General features: G+C 39.3%; 1 protein-coding gene across 1 annotated transcript in view; it reads right to left on the bottom strand.

Annotated features, from left to right (window-relative positions):
- Positions 1-18,726, bottom strand: part of TTC33 (tetratricopeptide repeat domain 33) — a 43,568-nt gene that overhangs the window by 8,039 nt on the left and 16,803 nt on the right. Inside the window, exons 3-4 of the mRNA XM_033086220.1 lie at positions 10,010-10,091; positions 848-979 (exon numbers count right to left, since the gene is read on the bottom strand). Coding sequence (XP_032942111.1) covers positions 848-979; positions 10,010-10,091 — 214 coding nt within the window. The remainder of the gene's footprint in view (positions 1-847; positions 980-10,009; positions 10,092-18,726) is intronic.

The following is an 18,726-nucleotide window of genomic DNA, read 5'->3' on the forward strand; positions in this document are numbered from 1 at the left end:
CTGAATTGTTAACCTCTGTCAAAAAAACCCTACCTTTTTTTAATTCTTGAAAATTTTCAGACCACACACTGTAACTTTGCAAAAACACCCTAAATTACCAACACAATTATTTGCATCAGAACAGCACGCAGCTACTTCTATTCAAAATACAACCAATATATTTTTTCATCTTAGAGGTCATGACGCCTTGTTTTTCCCAATGGACCTCTGTGAATGTGTCTGAATTGGGAAGTTCACCTATTGTGTTTTCACAGAAACTAGTAGAAAACTATTATACTCCAGAAAAAAATATGCACTTCAGCTACTGCAGAGCATCCCTGGCTTTTTGCTCTCTTATTAAATGAAGAAGCAACCTCAACCACCATTTGAGATCAGGGAAGCAGAGGAAAGCAGGCATGAGCACACATTATTTGTTGCATAAGCAGGACACAAGGAAAACAAGACATCAGAATTTTATCAGCAGCCATGTATAAAAACTGAGCCTGAATCATCAGCTGATCCTTGGACTTGGCATTACCCTCATCTTAAAACTATGGTGAGCTGTACTGTAGCAGAACACAGAATGCAGTATGTGCAGTTAATTCAGCATAATTGTTCTATTGCAAAAAGCTGCCACATAAATATAGTATATGACACAAAAGTCTTGGGGCTAGACAGGTCTTCCACAAGTCCAGCAACAAAACCACACAGGATGCATTTGTGAAATACAGTAAAACAAAGGAAACACTGGAAATAAATAATAATGATCTTTTTCCTTGTCTATGTTCAAGGATACACATAAGGATATACAGTAACCTTGGTATTCCTGTACTTTCCTTCTCACACACAATTAATTTCGTTATCCTACCAGCGCTATCTCTCCTAATCCAAGCTGGGCACGTCCCAAAGTCTGCCAGGCATCCCAGGAACGTGGGTTTCTCTGAACAGCCATTTCTGCTGCATGCACTGCTGGGAACATTTCATGTAAAGACATCAGGACCTGTATCAGAAATAAAGAAGGAAGAAAAATGAGCAAAACTGAAAATAAATTTAAATTTTCTGGGATTACCCAGGCAACAACCACTGCTTCAGTAATAAGGACTGGATTTATCTTACTCAGTTCTTTTTTAGGTAAAAGTTAGTCATCTGACCTCAGATAATCACCCAGACTCATTTCAATCCCCACAGAGAGAAACAAGCATGCTAGAGGATGATTCACCCAAACTATTTAAGCAGCTCTATTAGAAGTAGATTAACTGCTTCTGAAGGTGTCTCCTCTTGTCAACAAACCCCACAGCCTATACAAGCATAACAGAATACTCAGGAGGACAAACACATGGAGAACTAAACATAGTACATGTGCAAGTAGTGTTGAAAACTCCTGGACTGTACTTATTCTTTTTAATAGAGAACTGGGATCTACCAAAAACAGTGCAGTGCACATGATTAATTATAGAAACAATCCCTGTAACTCAGCATGGAAACAGACCTTAACAATGACTGTTGTATTTAGAGAATAAGCATTCTGCAGAACCTAACTTAGACATGAAGTCACCTACATTAAGTAAGGAAAAAAGTGGTTTCTGAATGTGAAAATCTCTGTTACTCAGCAGTTACCACAGGATTATTCTTCTTGCACTGAATCTCCATAACTAAGGCAATAAATCACAGTTAGCAATACACAACGTGGCTCAAAGCTTGCCTTATGTTTCCAATACCACCATGAGATTGGCACATCACCTGAAGACCTGCATCACTCTGAGATCATGATTTCAGACACCCACATGCTCTGGTAATAGATACCAATGTAAGAAACAAATGACAACTGCATTCCTGCAGTATGATGAGAATGTCAACCACAAGGGTTAGACTCATGTGTGGGCAACCACTTTCATCCCAACTGACCACAACTATGATGAATAATATTAGAACACATTAGGACTATTGCTGAAGTTCAAAACAGATGTATTTAACCTTACCGTTTTATGATATATTAAATAGATAAATATAAGTGTGAAGTAGAGGAGGATTCAAATGCGATGATCTTGAGTATTTACTCTAATTAACAAATAGTACGTGCACAACATAGACGTGAACAGTACATTAAAAAAAAAAAAAGAGGAAGGAAAGGAAAGGCAAAGATTTACTACAGAAAGCAAACCTGGACTGAAAAAACTAAGAAATATCATAAGCATAGCTTCTGAATAACCCTTTGGATTGATACTTCTGCTGTTCTAGTATGACTAAATTTTTCTAAAGACTAGTTTTATGGTTTCACTTTAATTCCATTCAATGGACAATACCTTTGAATTCAGAAGTACCTAAAAATCTTTAGAAAAACAATATACAGCAGTTAATCATCTTCTCTCTTTTTCCTGCTCAACAGTTCTCAATGACTGCATTTTGCATCAAAGTCTGTGATTAATGTTATGTGTTTTTCCAAAACCTTCAAATCAATTATGTTTGTATGGGAAGTCTCCCTTATCTGCAGCAGAAGTGTGAAGTGAATCAAACTCTTACTAGTGGATATACTTACAAGTATACACTCACAGCAACATTTTTATGCATCCCACGTATTATTTCCTGCCAGTACTCTCTACTGCAAACTAATTACAAAACATCTGTGTAAGTGCTTAGGAAATATTTTGTAGTGCTTAATGAATTTTACTGGTTTGTTTACTGAATTGTTACCTCACTAATAAAGGCAATTATTCCACTTTCATCTATTTATGACTATTGTGTATATGAGCATAAACATCTGCTTTAAAAATGCTCTTCCAGATCATGTAGTAATTACTTTGCTCCTAGTAACTTTGGCATTAGATTATCAAAAAACATTCAAACCAACACATCTTTGAATATATATGCATTTTTATCCAACACAGGCAGTTTTTTCAGTTATTAATAAAATGACTCAGCTACACTTGCCCCAGTATAACAAATATACTTATTAATGCACATTATTTCCCTACACTTTTTTCTTCAGTTGAAGAGGCCATCAAAATCAACCTACAATGGTAGACATGATGTGTGTAGCCTTGTATTGGGTTACTGTACTTGGGTATCATTATCACTTCAATAAAACACCTCTGCACACTACTTGGAAACCGAACCAGCAAACCAGCTATTCCACATCCAAAAAGCCACACTGAGCATGGAACAAAAATCACTGGTAGCACAAAGACTTCCTGTGCAGAGATTTGACAAGACCTGCTCAGTCCTTCTGGGGTAGGGCCACATGGGCAGGACAAAGTCAAACAGGAACCACATGTGTATGTGTGTATACATATACATACACACGTACACACTAATAACGTATATATGTAGTGTACATATAAAGCGATGTATGTACATATAGTGATATATATATATACATACATATAGTCATAATACTCTATTACAAAACATTCTTAAAACTAATCCAAAAATCAGGGAAAAAATATACAAAGCAGAAAAAACATCTCAAGACTCTCACTGCACACACACACAGATACATATGTTAAAAGTGACTGGAGGGAAATGTCTTAAAAAGATGTTCGGTAAGTGGATTTTTAGGACTTGCTTTATTCCAAGAAATTTATCCTTATTACATGCTTTGAAAAAAAAATCCATGTCCTATAAAAACTTTGTTTAATAAATCCAGCTTTAGAAAAAGTCACACAACAGAATTTAGAAGAATTAGAAGAACTTGGAGGCAAAAAAACAATTAAACCAATAGCAAGTGTCATTGGGAGACTGACCAAACATTAGAAATCCAGGCAACAGAGTGACCCATCCTGTTCTGCCCACAATATTTTGGAAGTGTTATGAATCTGAGTAAGTTCTAGTTTTAAATGAGCTCAGTGGATTGAGGCTGAATTGCTATATATAGATACATTCCACTTCCAGTGAAACTCACCCGGATCCCTTTTCCATCCAGTAACCCATTTCAAAATACAGATAAATAAAATTCATCCTACCCATAAGTAGTTTACATTTATCCATGTTCTAAAGCAATTACAGTAATTCAAGAATACAAGCCGCACTGAGTATAAGCCGCATCTCTGGGTGTTGGCAAACATTTCGTTCTTTGTCCATAAATAAGCTGCACCTGAGTATAAGCCGCTCTGTCGTTCGCAGCGAGGACCCGCGTGCAACAAAGTTGCCAAATAGTAACAGAATTGCGGCAGGGTGGGGTTTACTGGCACAGCGCAGGCTGTGCAGGCTCAGCCCGCTCGGGGCTGCCGACAGGGCCAGGTGGCCCAGCCTGGCACTGCCGCTCGGCGGGGCCGCTCGGGGCTGGCCACCGCCTCTGGGCTCGCTCGCCCTGGCCCAGCGCTGCCCCATGGTGGTAGGCAGGGACGGAGCCCCCCTGGCTCCCGCGGCGGCAGGCGGGGACGGAGCCTGCCTGCTCCTGCCACAGCAGGTGGGGACAGTAGCCCCCCACTTACCCCACGGGCCGCGGCCATGGCGGCACGGGGCCCCCCGTCTCTCCCCTGGGCTGCGGCAGAGGAGGGAAGGAGAGAGTTCTCCCTCCTCTCTCCCCACCCCCTGTGCTGCCTGCAGGGAGCCAGGGTCCACCCGCGGTGCAACAGAGTAACAATTTGTAACAATCGCGAAATGCCGGCTTTTACTAGCAGGTGCTCGGCTCGGCACCCTGGCTGGCACTTCTGGAGTTGTAAATGTCAGAAAATTATTCACATATTAGCCGCTCCTGAGTATTAGCCGCATTTCCGGTGTGGGAGCAAAATTTTAGTCAAAATGGTGCAGCTTGTATTTGTGAAATTACTGTACCATTGCACCATACAGAAATGTTTTCTTGGCAACTTAGATTTCTGGAGTTCACTCTAATGTTTTGACAGTTCACTCTTCTCAGTATGCATCTCAATTTAAGAAAAACAAAAATAATCAGCACTTACTAGGTGATTTGTTACAATCTAAACTTGGGATTCTAAGTCTAATCATGCCTTAGAAACCTTGCAATTTCTTAGTCAGGAAGACAGATGGGTAGAAGTTGATATTATTTCTTCACTAAGTTCAACATTAAGAAAACCTTTAGAAGAGGAGAAATGGAATGATTTGAAGATTGATGGGTTTCATATATAAAAACAAAGAACAGATGAAGACATCCTGGTCCTGTTCAATGAATGCAAATTGAGGATGCAGCATTTTAGGAAACTAGATTTTCATACAGCTGATGACAAAACATCCAAAAAATTATTAAAAGGAACTTAAACAGATGGTTTATATTTAAGTTTACTTTTTTGCAAATATATATATATATATATGTAAACAGTATTGTCTATTTTAAAAAATCTGCCATAGTTGCATAATTATCTGAGACCGAGATGCAAGTGTCACGAGATAAGCAACAGGAACCAGGTAATTCTCAGAAGCAGTACAGAACAGCACCAAGTCTGGTTCCCAAGAGGGTTTGTTATATAACAGCATAATGCATCAAGTCCTTTGATATTCCTCTTCACCCAATAACGTCCCATATAGTCCAGCAACCAAAAGTTAAGATAAAAAATCAAGGAGTCAAAGTCTGCTCCTCCATCTTAGTAATTCAAAGCAGTAACAAAATAATCCAGTCAACATTTAAGGAATTCAGCCCACAAATAATTTCAAGAAGTCTTAGTGACTACATTAATATAGGCAGTCTTTATACATTCCTTTGAAGATACTTAAAATACTACTTACCTAACACCAGAATCAACACTAGGCTGCTGTTGTTGGGTCTTTTTAAAAGACTTTTGCTTTTGAACAAAATTGCAGAAATGAACTTGCACAAGCATTTACTTTCTATTGTACGGTCCAAATGATTGTTCTTGCAATGGGGAAGCAGCTTAGGCTGGTGATGAAAGTATCAAGCATGTACACTAACAGATCTTGAATGCTGAAGAAAAGTTCACTCCTAACCTCTCAAAAAACATAAAAATCTGTTTTTAAATGAATCAAAGAGTAGTTGAGAGCAATGGAAAAAAGCCTCATCAAATTCTGTAATTTTTTTGAAGTAATCGAGCAATTCCACAGTTCCCATGTGATTTTCTGGAAACACACTTACTTCAAGTATCTTTGACAACTAGAAACTTTAAACTCTATTTCTGCTCATCAGAAGAACTAAAAGACATTTGTCCTACATCTGTTAAAATACAGATCTTTGAGAACTTACCACAAACATTTACAGACTCCTGCAGTGCCATTACCACATTTATCGGAGTTGCATATTAAATAATGTTAACAAATATTATGTTTGCTGTGGAGAAAGGAAGTACAGTAATTTCACGATTATAAGCCACACCATTTTGACTAAAATTTTGGTCCAAACCCAGAAGTACGGCTTATAATCAGGTGCGGCTTATATATGGACAAAGAACGAAAAGTTGCTGTTTTAGTTTGGAGGACAGGTGTCTGCTGAGAAAGGCAGGAACTTCTCATTGAAATGGAGAATGTAAACCCCCTCCCTCCAAATTATTATAATTTTGAAATCAAGGGGCTTTCAGGCGAAGATATGGGAATTAGGAATCACAGTTCTTTACTAGGGAAATTAAAATAGAAACACAGCACTACAAAGAAACAAAGTCAGAGTACAACCTGACACCCTGTCAGGCAGGGTGTTAGTAGCAGTCCCATTAAATGGTGGTTGCATCCTCCTGCAGTGACAGATGTGATTCAGTTGAAGCAGTGCTCCTGTAGAAGGTGCAGTTTCCCTCCAGAGGTCCAGTGGGGATGTGCAGAAATCTGGTTTTCCCCTGGAGTCCAGTGGAGAAAGGGGCTACCTCAGTGTCCCAAAACCTCTGTTTATATTTTGGTTAAGAAATGTTGGGCTCTTCTCCCTCTCTGGAGCAACTTCCAATGGGATGAAGTAATTTTATCAGTCACACAGTGGGACTCAATGGCCATTAGCAGAAAATGACTCGCTGGAGGAAGGCCAAGGGGTGCAAAGATAAAGAACAATGCCAGGCCTGGTTTCAATGGATGGCCCATTAGCAGAATATCTGCCGTTGAGATAAGGATCACTGCCCCCACCCTCAACAGATGGTGATAGACTAGATGTCTTTTATCACACTCTGTATTGTAACCCAAGATAGTTGCTGACAGCTGGACGTGTGGTTTATAATCAGGTGCGGCTTATAATCATGAAATTACTGCACTAAAGAAGGGAGAAGCTGCTGTTGTAACCCAACATAAGGTTATCCTCATAAATGTAAGGATATAAGTCAGATACTTAAGCCTATGCAAAAAAGCCCCACTTCATCTTCCAATGTTAATTCTCAGAGTTGCTTCATGAATAGACATTTTCTCACTGATAGAAAATTAATATAGACCATAAAGAATCTTTGCATATTGTACAAAGTCATTCCTAACATGAATGTCCTCCTCTAATACGTGACACACATAGCAAGACAGGGAGATTTTTATAGACCCAGTGCTAGTCAAGGCCTTGCTGAAGTTGGTGTATAGTTCTTCCAAAATATTTTCACTGAGCTACACTGTAATAGCTGCAGTATTTGTGCTGGTATGCTGGACTGGAATAACACAGTCAGCTCTAAGACAGTATCCTTTAAATACTGGCCACAATATTTTTTGAATGAATTACATATTTCTATTTTGGCAAAAGTGAATTTTCTACAGTTCTCATCAGAGTTGTTAGAAGTACAAAGGCATCAAATGACACATTCTACTAAACAGCTTCCAGTAAGCATATGTCATACTGCAAAAAAAAAACTACAATAATTATTCACATGTATGAAAGAGATGTTACCAATTGAAACAACGTATGTTTTATTTAAAAGATTCAAGAAATAGTTTTATAAATGTATATTTTGTACACCGATATTTCTTGTATTCTCATTCACATTCTCATTAACAAACAAGAAAGTGAAATCAAAAAAATGGTGCAACTGCCCAGAACTGTTTCCTTTTTCCAGAAAGAAAGCAAAGGCATGGTGGAAGGAGAGGCTTGGGTTCCTTTGTTTTTTCATCATTCTTTACTCTCCAATTGTACATTAGACGAGGACACATAATTCACAAGATGAATCAGAGTCACACAGTTGTTTTTCAGTTCCTCTTGGTCAGCAGAAAAGCTGTGTGCTTCTAGCTCATCTTTGCCATTTTGCTGAAATACAGGTACTGGGTAGCCAAGCCAACAATCTCTCAATATTAGCTACTGCATCTGGACCATAGATTGAAGCATGTTTTAATAAGCACCTCTTTGGATAATTCAAATCAAAGCTCAGATCCAGGTAAGCTTACACACGTCACAGTTCTCTTGCTATTTTCAGTGTGAAAACACTTAATTTTGGTATAGCTTCAATTAAAGAAATGTTTTTGGGGACCTATCTCAAATTTTTGCATTCACATAAGACCATAAAGAACAGTTACAAGGGAGCTGTTCACTAATCTGTCCTGCTGAGCAGAACTGTCCTGAAATTTTTAACAGCTTTCTTCACAACAGAGTTAAATCTTTAAACTATGAAAATAAAATTCACCAATACCATCTTCATGTCTTAGCAGATTTTCTTTACTAGTTAAGTCAAAAACTGAACATATAAAGGAACTGCTATGTAAGTCAACACCCTTAACAGCAATCTGGAGTACTGCTAATTAAAGCAGAATTGTATGAACCTGTGTCTTCCAATAATGCATAATTAGGATTTGAAATTCCTTAATACACAGCTCCACAGATGTTAGAAATTTACATGGCAACAGAAAGCATTGAAACAAATTTCTTAAAGAAAAATCTTTCAAGCGCTTCTGAAAACAGAGAAGTCACAGAACCAAAGCTTGCTGGAGCCTGGGAAAAGGATCAGGAGAGCAGTGCTACTACATGCTTGTGCCATTGGTGCAACTCTTTTCTAGACATTCCACTGGGCTAGACAGATCTGTCCTCTACACTAACACTTATGGAAAGACAACACACTTTCCCCAGAACAGTTTAAAGAAAAACCTTTAAGCCATAAAGTATCTCTCAAACCAAATGCAAAACCCAGTAAGATCTAAATGTCCTGCAGCTATATAAAACAAAAGCATCCTTCAGTATTACTGCATTGAAATGAAGTCATGATTACTCTATTAATTCCTTTGCGGAATCAACCTTTCTTCACTCCACCAGACAACACAACTGTGAGGAGCAAATGTGGTAATATCCATCAGAAAAAGTAGCCACCACACCTTGGAAAAGAACCGGCAGGTTTTTGGGGTTTGTTAGGGTTTGGGGGTTTTTGGCTTCTTTTTTGGGGAAGCGGCTGTGTTAGGGTCTTGATTGGAGTTTTCACACAATAAAAATATTGGAGTAGCAACAAAGATTTTAAAACTAAACAATATAGCAAACTTCCTACAAGTTACATAATACATTCACCTATTTTTTTTTCTCTTCCTCTCTTCTTCAAACAGTGTATTTTTTTCGAGATTGCTTGCTGAAACTAAACAGGCACAAGTCTATGGGGCCTGTTAAGGTGCTTCCAAGAATCTGGAGGGCTCTTATGGAAACCACAAGAAAGCTGGAGTGGGACTTTTTACAAGGGCATGTAGTATAGGACAAGGGGGAACAGCTTCAAATGGAAAGCAGGCAGGTTTAGATCAGTTATTACAAATCCTTATACATGACTGATTTATCAGTAACAATACTGAACCAGATTGAAGCAAACCATTTGCATAGAGCACCTGTGTACTAGATAGTACTTAGCCCAATCTTTAGAAAGAGCAAGTAGATTTTTTAAGGGTCAGATTTGCTAATCTATCACACTAAGGTTCTCCTTGATCCCTCCAATATAATTTTTAAGTATTTCCACTTTTTCCCCCGCAATGTAGCATCCTAATTTACAACCCAGCAAAGATGTTTATTGTGACTGGCTGGGATAACAGCTTTATTGTAATTTCTGTTAAAAGACACTCTGCTGGTTGATAAAAATAAAACACCTAAATTGTGTTGAAGTTCCCCCACACACAACTAAACAATTTGTTTACAGTATCTGTTTGTTGTATCTGTTCACAAACACCATGTTTTGTTTTCTAATTTCTGAACCAGCAAAGAATTGTCATCCTTTACCTGTGATTTCATCTCATAAAGTGTAGCATCCTCTGGAGTTAACTGAAGTGCTTCATCCCACTTGACAAGAGCCTCTCTGTACCTGTATTTAAAACAATATTACAGTGTCAACGTATTTAAAGGGACTGGATATTTCTTCTTATGTCCTGATATTGTCCTAAACAAAGTACCATGGCATATAGTATTAATTATTTTACTAGTTACTTCCCCGTAAGAGATTTTTAACTGTTTTCAGGAACTGGGTATTTTTTGTTCAAATGGATGCTAAGCACTACTATAGGACTGACCTCAAGTAAATTTTCATGGCAACATTGGAAACCTGAGGCAAAGCTTAATGACTTCAAACTAGAAATCTTGAACTGAATGCAATTTCCCTCATTGTAAAAATCAACCCTAGCCAGGCATAAAGAAATATATTCTGAACTCAACATGCCATGATACAGTCATAATTTAAAATGTATTTTCATTCTAAAAAGCCTACATTTCTGTACTGTAAAGACATAAAAACAACTTTGGTATACAAGTATAAGAAGGAAGCTGAAAGTATACAGCTATACTGAAATCACTCTTTGGGAAAGCATACACTACATTGCTCTTTTCTCGGAAAAAGAACAAAGCAGAAGAGTTGACCAAAAGCAATAAAAAGTAGCTTTTGTCTTGAACAATGAGGTAAAACTTGAACCACAATGAAGAACTGTAACAGAATAGTGAGATGCAGTTACAGATGTACAGTCTTTCAGCAATAAAGGTGGCCTCTCATCAATATTAATGAGTCTGTGGGGTTATCACATGTTCTCTGAAACTTCACAATCCACATTTGTTACGAAACTGTGTGGGAATGCCTGTATTTATATTAATTACACTGTAAAGGTATCAAAACAGTTAGTCTTGGGAGATACACATGCTTCAATTTCAATACAGTGTAAGTAAAACTACAGCAATTTTCACATGCCCTTCATAAAAAACAGTTTTTCTCTTCCCCTACTCCCCGTTCTTCCTTCCCTTTCCTTTCCCCCGTTTTTCAGTTCTCTGGACTGAAAAGCCCCAGCTTCTCCAGAGTAGTCACATAAAGAATTCAGAAACTTCTGAACCAATTCAGAACAGAAAAACAGACTGGAAAAGCAGCGCAACTGAAGTAAAGCTTTCACTATGATTCAGGTATTACTACTTAGCAAATTACACTAGTAAGTGTGATGTTTGAGTGCTAAGCAAAGGATGTTTCAATAAATTTTCACATTTCCTCAAAGTTCAGGCACCAGCTGCACATTGCTCAGTTCATGCTCCTGGGCAGGTGTTCATCCTAAAGAAAATGTCATGACATTTTCTACATGTCTCAGTAGAAGCTTTATGCTACTATTTACTTAGTGGGGACTATTTTTCGACAAGAAGATTAAAGTTTAGCTCAAGACCTAGCACAGACCTTGGAAACAAAGCCTACATGAGTAAGGGTCCTCAGCTCAGTTAGGCAGTGTCCTGGCCATGCAAAAAGGTGCAATGTTGCAAGTATATAAAGAAAGTTTAATTTAAAAACTTTTGGAGAACAGAGCAATTACAGTAATAACATCAGTAACCAGAAAAAAGGAACAGTACTGGAATTCTGCAAATAAAAAGACGTAAGACAAAAAGTTGCATTTCAGGAACCTTCATTTTTACTTCTATGAAGGGGAACACCATTCCTCAAAGCATCAATCTGAATGTGAAACAACTAATACCAAGAACCTGCTACCTAGTGAAGGAAAGGTTTCACCTGCTCAGAAGACTGACTGCTGACTACCAGCTTACAGACTGCAGATACCTACAGGCCCATGAAATAGTCATCTTTCCAGTGCACGTATTTCCTTCAGAGGAAGGTATGATAAAACTTAGCTCTTCTATATCTTTAAATATCCGGAAAAAAAAGTGTTTCTATTGCAGCTCCAGGAGAAAGTAAGGATACTGTTCTTAATAAGCAAAAATTAACTGCTTGCTTTAGAAATGCAAATTTAGGAAAAATTCCTTATAAGTAAGTCCATTAACTCATTAATCAAAAAATGTTCTCACTCATTCTTCTGAAGGAAAAGATTATATTAAATATTGAACACCATAATGAAAAAGATTCCTAGGGATATAAAATAAAATAAATTTATGAAGTCAGTGTTCCAGCAAATGCTTTACCATAAAACCATAAACCTTGGCTGAAATATGAAGGGACTTAACACGGAGGTAGTGTTGCAAAATAAGTAATTTCACGATTATAAGCCACACAATTTTGACTAAAATTTTGCTCCCACACCGGAAGTGGGGCTTACATTCAGGAGTGGCTTATATATGAACAAATTTTAGAAATTTCCCAACCTGGAAGTCCGAGACAGCAGCAGCCCTGAGCCGAGCCATAGCCCACCCAGCCTCGGGCGGTGGGGCAGTGGCGGCGCAGCGGCAGTGCTGCCCGGGCCCAGGGGGCGCGGCGGCGGCACCGGCCGGGCACGCCCCTCTCCCTCCTCCCGGCAGTACCAGCCAGGCACGCCGCTCCCCTGCCTCCCGGCGGCAGTGGCGAGTGGGGCTGGGGCCGCTCCCTGGCGGCCGCCCCGTGCAGGGCCAAGCCGGTAAACCCCGCGATGCCACGATTCTGTTACTAATTGGCAACTTTGTGAAAGTTGCACGCGGATCCTCGCTGCGAACAAAAGTGTGGCTAATAATCTGGTGCGGCTTATATATGGACAAAGAATGAAATGTTGCTGACACCCGGACCTGCGGCTTATAATTGTGAAATTACTGTACATAATATTAAAAATAGATAATTTTACTGTTTCTCAGAATATTTTTTTGAGCTGAACTGTACAGCTTTACCACTGTACTTTACCATTGTGAGGAGAAGTTGTTTTGAAAAGGAAAACTTTGGTATGAATACCACATCTGCTTAGGGCTTGGAGCATCTGTCTTATAAGGGGAGGCTAAAAGAAACAGGACTATGTAGCCTGGAGAAGGGAAAGCTCAAAGGAATCTTACCATGGCAAAATTACCCAACTTCGAAGCGGGGAAGGGAGTTCAGAAGATGGAATCAGACTCTTCTCAGTCACAGCCAGTGACAGGACAAGAAGCAATAAGCCCAAAGTGAAGCACAGAAAATTCTGTTCAAGCACATCTCCATTACTGGAGGTATCCAACACTCAACTCAACAATGTCCTGAGCACAGTAGTTGACCTTGCTTCAAGCAGGAGCCAGAGTAGAAAAATCTCCAGTTCACTAGGATTGTATGATACTAAGGTACCAACAAAACCAGTGATAGATGATTTAAGATATTAGTATCTCTTGGCTAAATGAAAACCAGTTTTAAGTAAAATATAAACTGACAAAAAGTAGATCTACTAATTTTTAGATCTCTGGGATGGCTACAAAAATTTGCCTATTGTAGTAGTAAAGTCACAGAATACTAATAATGGACATATCCTGTTTCTAGTAGGTTATGAAAACAGTATTTTCAGAAAAATTAAAACCCTTATGGATATGTACATTGCACCTAAGCATCAAAGGTGTAATACATTTATGAGATACATTTTTAAGATAAGACTATATTATTTGGAAATATAAATTCTAATTATGTGAGTACACAGATACAGTATACTTATCTACCCACAGTGATTTCAGCCAAGTACTATGCTTCACTACAAAAAAATTTATACAGTTACAATCAAAATTTAATTAGCATTTTCTCTTCTTTATTGCAAAGCCATATAAAGAATTAAATTAATGACAACTGGAAACATCTGGAATGGCTTCAGGATACAAGACTTGATGGATTTAGACATTTTTTATTTAACAGCCCATAAACTCCCACAGCTTCCCTATGGTACTAAAACTGCTGTCTTCAGATGTGCCCCTGACCATCTGCGAGCTGCAAAAACTTGGCACATTTTTCTACAGTTTGCCAAAGTTTTGAAACAAACATTTTACAAACATTTTGTGCTTGCACTTCACTTTTTCAACACCACTTCTGGGAAAACAGGATCTCCAGAACTCTTTAATAAAATAATTAAAATAAATTTAAAAAAAAAGAGTTTGAGGCTTCTTGGTAAAAAACCTAACATTCAGATTACACAGAGATCCATTTTAGAATCACATACATAAAATGCTAAAAACCAGCACCACACTCATACACGATTTAGAGTCCTCTATATCACTCTCAGGCTTGCTACAGGCTGATGCTTCAGGAACAGAATGAGGCAGGACATAATCAGAATGACACTGAAAATACCTACAAAGATACTAAAAAGAGGAGATGGTATCAAATTGAGACAAAATGAGACTCATCTGCAGGAGAGAGAGACAGTAAAGGAGTAGAGTGTTAGGAGAAGGCATGAAGAAACTTAAGTCTTGGTATCTCTTTTAGACTTGAATGGACACTCCTACAACCAAATCCTACAGGATAATGAAGGAAAACACAAAAAGGGACAGCAAATTTTAAAAAGATTATGCCTAATTGTCAAAGATTCCTATGACAGAGGAGGAAATGAATGGTCTGTGGCCATCAGCAACACCATCTAGAACAATTTTGACCCTAATACAGGGTCAAATTCTGAATTTGTCAGAAACCAGACGAAAAGAACACTAGTCAGTAATTATAAGGACTACAGTAATTTCACGAATACAAGCCGCACCAATTTGACTAAGATTTTGCTCCTAAACCGGTAATGCGGCTAATACTCAGGAGCGGCTAATATGTGAATAATTTTCTGACATTTACAACCTCAGAAGTGCCAGCCAGAGTGCCGAGCCAAGCTGCTGCAAAGTCGGCATTTTGTGAATGTTACAATTGCTACTCTGTTGCACCGTGGGTGGAGTCTGGCTGCCTGCAGGTAGGATGGGGGGCAGGGAGAGAGGCGGGAGAGCTGTTTCCTTCCCTCCTCTGCCACAGCCCGGGGGAGAGACGGGGGGGCCCCGCGCCGCCATTGCCGCGGCTCGGGGACCTGGGCCGCCATTGCCGCGGCTGTGGGAAGAGAGGGGGGACCCGGGCCGCCACTGCCGCGGCTCTGGGAGGCGGCGGGGGACCCGGGCCGCCCCTGCCGCGGCTCTGGGAGGTGGCGGGGGACCCGGGACGCCCCTGCTGCGGCTCTGGGAGGCGGCGGGGGACCCAGGCCGCCACTGCCATGGCTCTGGGAGGCGGCATGGGGCTCCGTCCCCGCCTGCCGCCGCGGGAGCCAGGGGGGCTCCGTCCCTGCCTGCCACCACAGGGCAGCGCCGGGCCGTGGTGACTGAGCCCAGTGGCAGTGGCGGCTGGCCCCCAGTGGCCCCGCCGAGCGGCAGCGCCGGGCTGGGCTACCTGGCCCTGTCAGCAGCCCCTAGCGGGCTGAGCCTGCACAGCCTGAGCTGAGCCAGTAAACCCCATCCTGCCGCCGTTCTGTTACTATTTGGCAACTTTGTTGCACGCGGGTCCTCGCTGCGAACGACAGAGCGGCTTATATTCAGGTGCGGCTTATTTATGGACAAAAAACGAAATATTTGCCAAAACCCAGAGATGCGGCTTATACTCAGTGCGGCTTGTATTCGTGAGTTTACTGTACATAAAAAGAGAAATTAAAATCAAAGCAGAAGTTGATTACAGGAATAAACTTCCCTTTTTTAGATGGGAGATGATTCAGGGCTAGACTCTGGGAGAAAAGATATAAACAACAGGTGAATGAGGAAACTAAGAAGGAAAAAGGAGAATGAATGCAGCATGGCTTTTCTGTGTTTAACAACTTCAGACGTCTCTAACACAGCTAGGTTTTAACAGCGAAACACTTCCTCTGCTGAGGGTGAGAAGGGAGATGTACAGCACTTAGTAGAAGCATTTAGAGAATAGTAGTTCATAAATAAGTGGCAAGAAGTTAAGTTTGCTTAAACACACACAGAAAATTTATGTAAACAGCATATTTAGCCTGATAACAGTTATAGGATTGGTACATCTTACTACAGTATTTCATGTGTTTAAAATGTTCTTTTGAAGTCTCAGCAACTTCTCAACTTTTTGTCAGACAATTCTGACAACTATTGGTGAATCACGTTCACTGCAGCATAAAAGCATGGCTATTTTGTGGCAAAGTGTTAAAGGTCACTTCTGATTATGCACGAAAAAACCACCTGCTTTACTACCCACTAGACCTTTCAGCAAAATGTTTTAATTTAACATTCTCAACTAGGTGTGGCTACACAAGAGGTGCATGGCAATTCTTCAATGGCACCTGACCATACACATGGTTCTTACCCCACAGTAAAGGAGAAATAAACAAACTTACTGCAGCTACCCTATGAAAGGACAACTCTTATGAATTGACAGCAGGACAAAACAGTATGCACATACTTGAAGTACATAATTTCAAACCCTATGTATTCAGAGTTACTATTCTTGCAGATGTTCGACCATTCAAAATCAGGGCATTGACACTTGGACATTTGTAGTCCACAAAGTGAAAATAATACTGGTTTATACAGTGAACACATAACTCTGTTATAGGTAAAACAGCTGAACACACCACAAAATTAAATCGCTACACAAGTATTTCAAAGAGACTTATCTCTCTCAACAACTTCTGCAGAAAAATAGATGGGCATTACCATTTCATCATGTGCCAAAAGTAATTACCATCTATTATCACAATGAACTACAAGATCAAATTTTTTATGTAAGTTCCACACACTAGTTTTCTAATTTTTATTCCAGCCACACATGTAAATATGGCTAATTTCTATCACTGTATTTATTAGGCAAATGCAGTTTTGAAATTACTTTTGTCAAAGAAAAACTATGAAATACAATACTGGAGAAAGATTAATTCATGTAAAAAACCAAGTACCCTAAAGCAAAAGCCACAAAATCAGAATTTTGGTACTGTCTCTGACAGACACCCTCTTTCACATTTCACATTTAATAACATTTAATTTCTTCACATATGATATGAAAAAGTAGTTTCAAAAAATGACTCGCTACTATTTCACAATTACTTTTTTGAGACACAGGAATGGAATATATTGCAGTAAATAATTAAAGTAACAAATGACAGAGGAAATGGGGAGCGAGCAAACCTGTCTTTCACAAACACATTCTCTACTGAATTGTGAGCTGAGGGCTCTGCTACCTTTGACGTACTTTACCCCATTCTTTACAACCGGTCAACCACTGTTTCATGGTCCACCCCCCTCAGATACTGCACTTACCTGTGAGCAGACTAAAACAGCAGACTTTGCAACACAAATGCAAAGCATCTAGGTGCTAATCAAATCTCTTGAAGCTAACTTCCACAACCAATTTCATTCCCAGGCATCAGGGTATGCAATTTCAGGGCTTTGCTCCCAAGGCATGCTTTGGGAAGCATGTATGCATGTGCCTATACTTGTGTTTAGTCTTCAAAAATCACATCATTACTTAAGCTCTGACTGAAGAGAATTATATAGCTGGTTAACAAGCAAGTTCAAAGCACTTTTCTTTTTCTTTAAACTCTTTATACTCAGGGAAACAGAACAAGTAAGTTGCATATTATTAAACAAATTTTAGTTAAATGACACCCATAACATGCAAAATTCTAGATACTGGACATTCTACAGCTTTGTTTCTGGCCCTGCTGCAGATCCTCTCTGGACTTGGCACTGCTACTTCAGATTTTTTTCTCAAAATATGGATTTAACAGAAAACTTACATAACATACAGGAATTTACCTGCAATAAGATTACATCATGCTAAAAATTACATCAGAAGGGCTAAAAATACACTGCTAATCATTTGCAGTAGTCCTGAGAACTTGGTACTGTATTTTTTAAGTGAGAATACCTAATATATCAAGTTCTTGCTACAAGCTGTTTACTCAGACACCAGAGCATTATTGGAGTAGAGGAAAGGAACTCCAATAAATTACACTTCTTTCAGTTAAGCAGCAGTTTTGCTGCTTAGTTTAGTTTTGTCATGAAAACCACAAGTTTTCAATCAGAACTGACTACTGTCACTGACCGAACACCTGATGAACAACAGAAGTACTTACAGAGAGACTGTGGTGAGAAGTATTTAGGTTATTACCACATAAAGTATGGATAAAGGTTTGACCTTCAGGAAGAGACAAAAGAAATAATCTATTTCTACCTGTATTCTATTACAGCTAAACTGTCAATTATAAAATAGAACATGAAGATGTGTAAAAATGCACAATGAAATACCTTAATCCACCAGATAGCATACAACATTTGAGAGCTTCTCTACAGAAGGCAAACCTGCATGTCTATAGCAGCAAGTTAGGTTTCATACCTATTTTCTACTTCGAAAGGCAGTGCTAACAAGAGACTTGTTGATACAGAGGAAACAACAGCTATTTTCACATACTGAAAATCGTATTAGAGTGCTTAAGAACAGCAAATGTCAAGACATTCCACACCACTGAGAACTCTCACACAGAATAATGTTTAGTATGATGTATAACTAGTGCTCATTTAAAAATATTTTAAAAAACATACAGTAATTTCATGATTATAAGCCGCACTGAGTATAAGCCGCACTTCTGGTTGCCAGCAACTTTTCGTTCTTTGTCCACATCCTCTTGCAGTGACAGATGTGATTCAGTTGAAGCAGTGCTCCTGCAGAAGGTGCAGTTTCCCTCCGGAGGTCCAGTGGTGATGTGGAGAAATCCAGTTTTCCTCTGGAGTCCAGTGGAGGAAGGAGCTCCCTTAGTGTCCTAAAACCTCTGTTTTTATCTTGGTAAGAAATGTTGGGCTCTTCC

This window comes from Catharus ustulatus, chromosome Z, assembly GCF_009819885.2.
Source record: "Catharus ustulatus isolate bCatUst1 chromosome Z, bCatUst1.pri.v2, whole genome shotgun sequence".
Classification (NCBI taxonomy): Eukaryota; Metazoa; Chordata; class Aves; order Passeriformes; family Turdidae; genus Catharus; species Catharus ustulatus.